The 10,809-nt window shown below is 34.9% G+C and overlaps 1 protein-coding gene and 1 long non-coding RNA gene across 2 annotated transcripts; both read left to right on the top strand.

The window, feature by feature from the left end:
* The first annotated feature begins 4,734 nt into the window (after nt 1–4,734).
* On the top strand, nt 4,735–5,433 carry LOC140015320 (uncharacterized). The gene is made up of 2 exons (XR_011821929.1): nt 4,735–4,878; nt 5,219–5,433. It is a non-coding gene; the product is annotated as an uncharacterized lncRNA (long non-coding RNA).
* A 2,821-nt stretch (nt 5,434–8,254) lies between these two features.
* Nucleotides 8,255–10,227, top strand: LOC113712039 (uncharacterized). The gene is made up of 2 exons (XM_027235314.2): nt 8,255–8,971; nt 9,398–10,227. Exons 1-2 carry the CDS (start codon nt 8,288–8,290, stop codon nt 10,055–10,057), a joined length of 1,344 nt encoding a protein of 447 aa, XP_027091115.1. The 5' UTR covers nt 8,255–8,287; the 3' UTR covers nt 10,058–10,227.
* The last annotated feature ends 582 nt before the right edge of the window (nt 10,228–10,809 follow it).

Raw genomic sequence — 10,809 nt, 5'->3', positions numbered from 1 at the left:
GTTTGTGATGTTATAAGATATTTAATCAAAGGTTATTTCTTGTCTTAATTTTAGTTATGACTATGCTACATATTTATGAAATAGACATATCTTTATAATTAAAGTTAATATTTGATAGTTTAAGATGCCATATATTTAAATAGATGAAAATTATTTTGAACATAACATATTAAAATAATTTTGTTCGAAAAAATTTTGACCCCCCCAAAGAAAAAATCCTGGCTCCGTCACTGATTATTGGAGTGACCGGAAAAAAGTAAAAGTATTGTCATTCAACACTCGAGATCATTTAGAAGCACTGATGCTTTAAAACTTAACTCTGCAACACTCAAGAGATCATTCTTGATCACATTGTAATGGATGTAGTACTTTCTAGCATGTAACACAAAGAATAATCACTTTATTCTTGAGCTGTAAATTTGTCTAGACATGAACTCCATTATCATGAATGTGGATAAGAAAGGGCGATCAAAGAAAAAATAAAACCATAATTTATCGAGATGGAGTAAGACATTTGGATGCTCCGCAACCCAGAGATGCTTATGAAGATCGAACGTGGTTAGAATTAGCAGTGTTTTGAACTTTTTTGGAATATATTAAAATCAAAGCTTATTAAATTTATTCATTCAGATTACTTGTAAATGAATTAATTTGTTAATTAGGTTATTGCAAAGCTTTAGGTAATCCGAGTTCAACCCGTCCAATTAATTAAGAAAAGGGCAAGCTTCAGTTGAGTTCAAGCTCCACAAAATTATGTATTGAGTTTTGGAGAAAGATACCCAGCTCTACTTAAACCCGTTTTTTTTTTCATAGAAGTATTCATGAATTAATATTGTCTGAGTTTATAAAAGTAATGACATAATGCGCAAAATTTTTGTGCATTTATCTAAGAGCTTCATGTCAATGCATAAATTTGGGGTTTCTCGCGATCATGATAATTTATATTGAGTTCTACTCTGTTTACATAATTATAAAATACCATTTTGGAAACATCAATGTGGGGATTTAATTTATTTTCTTTTTAAAGTGGGTTGGACCAAACTCGAGCAATGTCGTAATATTATTGTGGTTTGAGCTTGTGCTTTAATATACTACCCATTAATCCCCTTATAAGAACTAATTCTTGTAGCACCCTCCTCCTAATTTTCACAATGTTTTTTATTGGTTTTCTCAGACTGGCATCATAAATAAAAAAGAAAGGGGAATGGTTCGCCCATCCCACCGAACCAAAAATAGATTATGTAAATGAGTTAAAAAAAAAAAGAATACTATTTTTTTATTTTAAACATGACCTGATCCCAAGATGGATAAAGAAACAAAAAAATTTCTATTTAAAGCATTAGATCTCCTCTATTATCTCAATTAAGAGGGATCGTTGAAAGGACAGGTTCAAATTACGATCAATTCCTTTTTCAAATCTTGTTGTAATGCTCAAATCCTTCCCACATGCCATAAATGACCCACGAAGGAGAAGACACCTTAAACTTTAGGAATGTCACACTAGAAGTGAGAAGCCAAAGCTCTGTCCTTTATTTCTCTCGCTTTTTACTTTTTCTTTTCCTTTTCTCACTTCAATAGCTAGGCTAAAGTTTTTCTCTTGCCATTTCAGTTTTCTGTTAATTGAACTAAATTGGCACGAAATAAAGTTCATATATTATATCGTCTCATTAACCAATTCCAGGTGCAATCATCGACGTCAAACCACTTTAACAAATGGTATCAACCCTAGTTGGTGATATAGACTGAACATTGTTGTTGGACCCATTCCATTCTCTTTTGTCTAAGTTATTGAGATATAAGCTTTGCAAAAAAAAAAAAAATTGAAAGGAATATAAAATCTTAGAAAGCTGTGTTGGGTTTTTCTAGAAGAAAATAACAGTGCAACAGTGATACTAATAATAAGAGTTTGGCAAACTATGTGAGCACACCTTAAGAGTGTTTTTTTTTTGCCAATAATTAATTAAGAGAAAATATCTAATGTAAGGATATAATGAATATAAGTATGTGCGTTTACATGACAAGTTATATGTAATTTAAATATATTGATAAATGCTCGCTACTGACCATTAGAAATTATTATTATTACCATTGTTTTGGTCATTAGTATTAGGAACCCTCCTCAATTATAATATGTGAATTTGCCAGCCGCCAAATTGGAAGGACTCCAACCAGCAAGGGAGGAAGGGGGTCACTGGATGAATTTGAAGCATCTGAACCAAAAAAAAAAAAAAAAAAAAAAAAAAGTACACTAGGGGCAGTATTATTACACAGTTTCTCTTTTCTTTCGAATTGAATGCTGTCTATGGAATGGCCTGAATCATTTCCTGATGCGTCTAGGAACTTACTGGAGAGAAAAGAAATTAAACTTTGGTTGTTAAAAAAAAAATAACAAATTACAATGCACAAATGCTGTAAACCAACCTTACTTATTTATTTTCCATCGCAACTGGTCAACTATATAATATTTAATATTTTAACTTTAAAAAAAAAATTTATCGGTTTCTTCCATTTCTTTACATCTTTTGCTCAAACCACCGCCAGATGATGGGAAAGTGTACATTTTTAAATATTGTGTCTATCCCCAAAGTTGGGAGGTGTTTGCTCTTTGCCTCTTCGCTGTGTTAGATTAATTTTCTTAACTCGTGCGGCTTGATAATCCACCAAAGCTTCTTTACCAAGTCAAATGAAAGGGTGAGAACTGGAAAAGCGAATGTACCAATCATTCTGGTAATAAAATTGCAAGCAGTCAATTCCAAAAAAAAAAAAAAGGGCTTTTATTCTGTCGGTTGTCTCTAAAGTTCAACGCACACTTAGGTGGTATTAAGATAATAAGGACAGTTTTGATTATGTTGGAATAATTCATCATCTTGGATGTTCACCATAGACGTCAAGAATACTAAAAGGAAAAAGGAAAAAGAGAAAGATAAAGAAGATTATGTCACAGGTGCGATGGAGAGTACTTTTTGTCTTTGGAAGACTCTCTTTAATGTCACAGCATGTCACACAAGGAATGCCCACTTTTTTTGGATATAAAACTTGAACCTCTATTATCACAAGTGAATTAAAGAAAGGCTGACCAAAGAGAAGAAAAATATAATTTATCGACATGGAGGACAGCATGCGTAGTGCGGCGGACGACAGCATAATCGATATTCTCCGCGACGAAGGATTTCGTGACAAGTTGAAACAAGGTAAGAAGTAATTTTTTTTTTCTTTTTTGGCGCTCTGTTAGAGAGTATTATAAATGAAAGCTTCATAAATTCATTCATTCAGCTTACCTGTCTAAGTTTTGACTGCTAATCAGGTGTTCGTAAATTTTCGTTAGTCTAGACCGCATCCGATCATAACCTTGCGCTCTTATATTTTCTTCAGACTTTGGAGTGAGAAATGGAATAGAAACCTAGGCCCCGCCTTTCTTTAATTGTGGCTTGTTGGCCAATCCTATTTAATTGAGTTCACAAAACTTCTGGAGAAAGATGGGCTCAGCCATACCTTTTAGGCCGGAATACAAATCATTTTAGGTATTAGCGTTCGTTAATTATTCTTGCATAAGATATTATTCTAAAGAGTAATGAATTATTACACAGAAATTCGTGCATCTTTCTAGGAGTTTCATGTCAATGCATAAAATTTATAGGAGTTTCTAGGAGTTCTATTTTAAACAGCAAATTTGGAGATTTATTCAGGAGGGGATGCGCCAAACTGGACCAAATTTCCATATATATATATATATATATATATGGAAATTGGCCATATTTGAGGATGGACAATTGGCCAACGTACCATGCTTGACCGAAGCTTGACCTTTTTTTCCCCCTCTTTTCTTTTTTGCTTTTTAGCTCAGCATATTCTTGCATTTTGGTAGGTGAAAAGGAACTCAAGAAATTTGGGGGTCAGCAAATTGTTGAAGCTGCTATAACCAAGCTCCCGAAACTCTACAGAGCAGCAATGGAAGGAGATTGGGAAGTTGCTGGTCACCAGTTTCGTCACAATCAAGATGCAAAGACAGCAAAAATCTCCAACCTCGGCATGACAGCCCTTCATGTGGCAGCAAGTTGTGGCCAGTCAGAGTTTGTGCAGAAGCTTGTGGAGGAGTTAGCTGAGGAGCAGCTGGCAAAGTTGCAGCTTGAAGCCAGAGACCAACTTGGCCGAACTGTTCTTCATCACGTGGCCTTAGCAGCAGATGTGGACGCTGCCAAAGCAATGGTGACCAAGAACCCAATTTTGCCTTACCTCGGGGATGTGAATAGACTTACCCCCCTCTTCTATGCTGCTAAATGGCGACATCCATCAGAAAGCAAGAAAATGGTGGAATATCTGTACGGAGTTAGTCTTGAAGAAGATTTGCCTCGTGACCATGTCGGCAGAGATGTTTGCAATGCCTTCACGGATGATTCAGCTCCCGATCTCATTGTGGCAATCACTGCTTCGGGGTCATATGGTGAGCCTGGCCGCCGTACAGATAAGCTCTATACATATATGTGTGGCCATCTTATGAAGTTATTGTGCAAAATTTCTAATTCATAATAATTTTTTTATTAAAAATCCTTCGATTTTTTATTAGAGGAGAAAATGTAGGTTAGTTTCCGGACATGGGGTGGTGGCGCTTCCTGCCCCCATTTCCATCCTTGCCTCTAAGATAATAAAAACTTTTTGAAAAAGCTCAATTGCCTCTATAAAATTCTTTTAAACCAAAGAATCTAAAATGATCGTAGATTTCTATTACAGATACTGCTTTGCGTATCCTTAAGAGATATCCGGAGTTAGCTCTTAAAAAAAATCCCGAAGGAACGTCCATACTTCATGTACTTTCAATGAAACCTAAGGTATTCCGGAGTGGAAATGAACTTTCTCCATTGAGATCTTGGATCTATGATTGTAAGTACTCCTTTTCGAATCTTCATCCTTAGAATTTCTGGTTCGCTTAAGGTATATTCTGCATATGATATTTCATTTTGCTTAGACAGTGTGTCTATATATACAATATACATATACATTTATATATTTACGCACACACTCTTAACTCTTAAGTATATGCTTTCTTAAGTAAAATTGCTACGTGAAAGTTATTTCTTTCATTTCCAACTCATTACTGTAGTGTAGATTTCCTTGTAGCTGAAATTCATCATTATCAAGTACATTGATATGCGATAGACAGTTCTTCAGTTTATTAGTTCCAATTTATGTGGTTTTATTCTAATCCTCCGTTAATCTTTAGTGGTACCAGTTGACGACGAGGAAACACAACACGAAGATTCAACAAGTGATGGTGCTAACAGCAAGAATCGATGCTCAGCAGCTTCGTTCTTTAAATATTTGGGCAAGTTCATTAAAGGTTTGGAAATTTTGTGTCTACTTTATCTTTGTTTATTAATCTAATTCGACATTGGGGAAAATGAAACAATAACGAATATTAGTTCATTATACTCCTAATTTGGATGGCTAAAATGTTTGTTTAGGGTTAATTACATCTGCATCCTGTGAGGTTTAACCAAATTGTGAAATCTATCCTATGAATTGCCCATATTACAGTCAAACCGCTTAAATGACAAAACATTTACCAAGTGCCCCCTTCACGTTAATTACAGTAAAAAACAATGCTTGGATTAGTACAAATGCATATCTGAAAGCCCCAAAATACTCTTTTATAAATTGAGTTAATTACATTTACCTTCCTTAAGGTCTATCCAAATTACGTTTACCTCCCCTAATATTTGTCCAATGGATAAAACAAACCTCATAATTTGTCCAAATTAGTCCAAAACTTTAAAATGAATAACTTCTATTAAATAAGAGTAAATCTTTTCTACATTGTCAGTTTAAATTTGTTTTACACTAGTTATCCATGATATTGTGCCACCTCACCAATAGAAGTTTGTACTCCCTTATAACTAGTTGACTATCTTATCAAAATTATTTAATTGAATAACATAATCCTTAAACAAAAAATAGAATTCCATGATATCTCAAACAATTCCTTCTCCTCCTTCACTTTTTTGTCTCAACCATCTCACTACCACTACTTTCTTGCCCTTCCCAAACACCCAATAGGCTTGAACCAATGTCCTTTTGCAATCAAAATATGCCCAATAAAACCTCCCTTTAAATTTGGACTAAATTGGAGTATCAAATTGGATGTAAAGAAAGAAAATTTTCCTTTATGTCGATATGGATTTGAGGTTTGGATTGGAAAATGTGATTTTGATTTCAAGCTATGTAAAATATATTCCAAAGAATTTGGGAGTAAAGAAACCTAATAGATGGATCTAAAAAATCAAAATTGAAATGCTAAGGTTCTTGAAATACTTCCCAACCCCCTTTTTTTTTTAAGTGAAAGGTCTTAAATTCAAAACCTTCTACTTATAATTCCTTTCACCTTATCACCTAATCCAACCCTCCTCCCAATTCTTCCCAACTTAATATATAACAATCCATCGATGTAAAGAAATTTGATAGGCCTGCCAATCATGGTCAATAGACATCCATCTACGTAAATAGCCATTTTCGATTGCTTTAGGAGACTTAACTTGCCCCCTATTTTTCTGAAATTTGGAGGAGATTAGGATTTTGTAATTGGATGTGAAAAAGAAAAAAATTTGGTGATTACGTAGTGTTCAAATTGGTAGAAATGATTTGGTTTCCAAGCAAGAAGAAGAGAACAAGAAGGATAGAGAGAGTCAGAGGTCTTTCTTGAAGAATGCTTCATCAATCGCCCACACGATTGATTAGGAGAGTTCTAGATGATATAAAATTGAAAGTTAATTAGCTAATTGTTTTATTTAATATCAATCTCCACTTTTTGTTTGATAGAATTGGATAAAACAGGTTATCCATTCTTATTAATGAGGTGGCGCAATGTTAGTGAGCTATCAGTGTAAAAATGTTTTATATTGACAATGTAAGAAAGATTTGCTCAATCTTTTTTCTTCTACACATTCTTTTGTCTCTCTACAGATTGCAATTAATGTAAAGAAAATTCTGATCATATGGCATCAGAAACAATACCTTTTTGCTCTTTGGCATAGTTTCTTTAGTCATCACTGTTAGATTTTTACATAAAAGCCCTTTTCCCATGTCATTGTGCAAATAATCAAACTCTAGTTTTTGAAAAAAGAAAATTAATTAATTTTAAATCCATATTTAAGCATTAAATTTTAAGGTTCTATACAAAGCCAATCATTTAAACCTACATTAAAGGTCTAACAAAGACACTTATCGAGAATTTTATTGAATTTTACGTTATGGGTAGAAAATTATATAACATAGCTAAATTTTATTATCATGCACCAAATTATATGTTTAAATAAAATGGATGATTTTTGTATAAGAAAAGTGGTTGGAGGCTGTTGTAACTGCTGAAATAAGCCATAGGCAAAAATGTTCTCAACTTTTTTTTTTTCAAATGTTGGTTTCTTAGTAGTTAGTAACCGAATGTTTTCTTTTAATTTGGGCATTATTTTTTCTATCATATTAAGTAATTAAAGAATATAAAGGAAGAAGTGAACAAAAAAAGAGGAAACAGAAAAGTTGCGGGGGCGATGCAGTGGTTGTACTGGCGGCGAGAAACAGGAGATTTACTCTATTTTAACAGCTTTTTAAAATTTTTAACTTCATGCATTGAATACTCAAGCCTGTAATTTTTTTTGAATATTCTCGGGTTTAATTTTTATTTTACAGTTAATGACTACTTAGTTCAATGAAGCCGATCGAACACTCTTAGATCAAATCTCATGTTTGGATGGGCTATATCACAAAAAATTAATATTTGTGCGTGCTTACGTTACTTGTCTTGTCTTTTCTATTTGTCGCAGGAATAAGAGAGATGTCTGAAATGAAGCAAAGCCACGGGCGTGCTGTTAGACTTGTAGAGTTTGTATGTGATGAGTTACAAAAGAAAGAAAAAGAGGAAGAGGAAGAGAAAGAGAAAGAGAAAGCGAAAGAGCCAGAGAAAGAGCGAGAGAAAGAGGAGCCAGAGAAAGGGAAAGCATGGGAGAAAGAGGAAGAAGAGAAAGGGAAAGAGCGGGAGAAGGAGCGAGAGAAAGAAAAGAAACAGAATGAGAAAGAAGAGAATGAGCCGAAGAAAGAGAAGGAGCAAAGCCACGGGGGTGCAGTTACTCTTGTAGAGTATGTATTTAAAAAGTTACATGTAAAGTCTGGATTTAAAAAGTTACAAGCAAAGTTACAAGAGAGACGGAAACAGAAAGAGGAAGGGAAAGAGAATGGGAAAGGGAAAATGGAAGGGAATGAGGGAGAGAAAGAAAAAGCGCAAGAGAAAGGGAAAGGGAAAATGGAAGGGAAAGAGGGAGAGAAAGAAGAAGCGCAAGCGAAAGGGAAAGGGAAAGAGAAAGCGCAAGAGAAAGGGAAAGAGAACGAGCAAGAGAAAGGGAAAGAGGAATGGAAAGACGAAGAGAAAGAAATGGACTTTGTTACGGATTTCTTCATCCCTAAGGATAGCACTGCAATCTTGCACTTAGCGGTAGAGCATGGAGTATTTGAACTTGTAGAAAAGTGTCTAAAAGCTTTTCCTGATCTAATTTGGTATGCAGACAAACCCCCCAAAAGTGTGCCGTCGCGTCATGCTCATTATACAAGCGAAGTCGTAGGACGTTTGTTGTGGAATGATACTACTCAACATGAACATGCAAGCACATCCACCGCAAAAATGTATCATCATGGTACTGAATATGCAAACACAACCTCTGGACATTGGGAGTGGCATGAGGGTCAATGTGCCGACACAGCCACCCGCACCGGACGTTTGTTGTTGCATGTAGCTATTGAGCATCGCCGAGTGGAGATATTTAATTACTTGATTACTTTGATTGGAAAAAATACTAAGGCGTATGCTGATTTAAAACTTGAAGGGAATAACAATTCTCTTCATTTGGCAGCAAATTTGGCTCCTACACCTCAACTCCAATCTGTCCAAGGTCCCGCATTTCAGATGCAGCGAGAATTACAATGGTTTAAGGTAAGTAATGCAACGTTTTTGTAATTCTATCTCAAAACCGTTTGTCAAATACTCTTTACTTTCCATATAAGATGTATGTGTACTTAGATATTCTCCTTTAACTTTTAGGCACCGATCACATTTCTAAACAGTTTTAGATTTTTTTTGGGGGGTCACGCTTTTAGTAATACACTCATTTTGGTCCATGTTTTAGAATCATACTTGTCTCGATGAACCCACTGAATTTTGAAATAATAGGACAATTAGTGTTTCCTCAAAATAAAATGTGGCATCAAAAAGCATGATGACCCAAAACTTTATGTTAACATCATAGTCATGATTTTTGCATTCTGGTTTATGATGGTAGTTTTTCCACAAAATTAATTCCCTAGTATTAGCAAATGAAGTGTATCAACCTAGATAAGTCCTTTGATTAACTGCGTGCAGGCTGTGGAAGAATTAGTTTATGATGAGTTAAAGACGGAAAAGAACTCAAACGACAAAACACCTCGAGAATTATTCTTCAATGAGCACAAAGATTTGCTAAAGGATGCAAAGGAATGGATGAAGGACACATCACATTCGTGCATGGTGGTAGCTGCTCTGGTCGCAACAGTTGCATTTGCTGCTATGATCCAGGTACCGGGTGGCACTAATAATAAAACGGGCTTCCCTGTGCTGGCAGGGAAAAAACTTTTCGTGGCATTTTCCGTATCAAACGCATTGTCCATGGTATCCTCCGCTGTTTCTCTGGTCATGTTTATCTCAATTCAAACATCTAGACATACAGAAGGGGATTTTCTGGATTCACTTCCCAAGAAATTGCTTCGAGGTCTACTTTCCTTGTCCATTGCTATAGCCACAATGATGATATCTTTTGGTTCAGCAATTGAATTGTCACTTCAGAAGATTATCAAGTGGAGTTACATTTCCATCACAATCATTGCTTGTGTCCCTGTTATCCTTTTCTTCTGGTTGCAGCTTCCTTTGCTTTTGCGAGCGATCAGAGTCGAGTGTGGACCTGGCATTTTTCAGGGACAAAGGGATCGCAAGCTTTGGCGCCTCAAGAAAATTGGCTGCCGTCCATTGGCATGTGACAGGGTATGACCTCATTCCACAGAGTTGTCTGCATGATTACATTGTATTTCTTTTACCTTTTAAAATTTAGTTTCACTTTGCGAGTTTCTTGTTTACGTGCACATGTCTTGTAATAAAATACCTACGATTGGTATTCACTCCCCGTAAAATATGCAATAGAGTGTGCGCCATATATATATATTTAATGTAATTGATTCCTAGGTAATCCATGTGTGCTTAAACATAGTACAACTATTATATATGTTTGCCACTAATATGATAGTTTCAATATGTATCCTTTTAGGTGGTTGTTTAATAAATTTTAGATATAGGTACTTGACATTCAAAAAAATGTTAGATACACGATGTGTAGTACCTGGTTAATTAAAAGTAGTATATTATAGAAAAATTTTATGATTCATTTTGGATACCATTTCCTCAACGTTTATTATTTCTTACTAAAGATGATAGTTTGAATTTTAAATACTTTAACAATATCTAACTTAAGGATCGGTAACACTTTCTTCACAATTTAACGGTGAATTTTACTTGTGATATCTAAAAAAAAACTATAAAATCTTCCCATATTATAATATTATGTCTAGCAATGCACACTAAACTTGTGGTAGAGTTTATACCACTATTATTTGGTGGTCAATAAATAGAATCGATATAGCACATGGCGTCAAAGCCTATGCAACACCTCCTGCCGCACGCTCTTCGTAGGTCAATTTGGCTAATTTGAGGAAATAATTATTTTTCTCACTGAATCAGTTTTATAA

The sequence above is a fragment of the Coffea arabica genome, chromosome 10e (assembly GCF_036785885.1).
Source record: "Coffea arabica cultivar ET-39 chromosome 10e, Coffea Arabica ET-39 HiFi, whole genome shotgun sequence".
Classification (NCBI taxonomy): Eukaryota; Viridiplantae; Streptophyta; class Magnoliopsida; order Gentianales; family Rubiaceae; genus Coffea; species Coffea arabica.
This window is presented reverse-complemented; position numbering and strand designations above follow the sequence as displayed.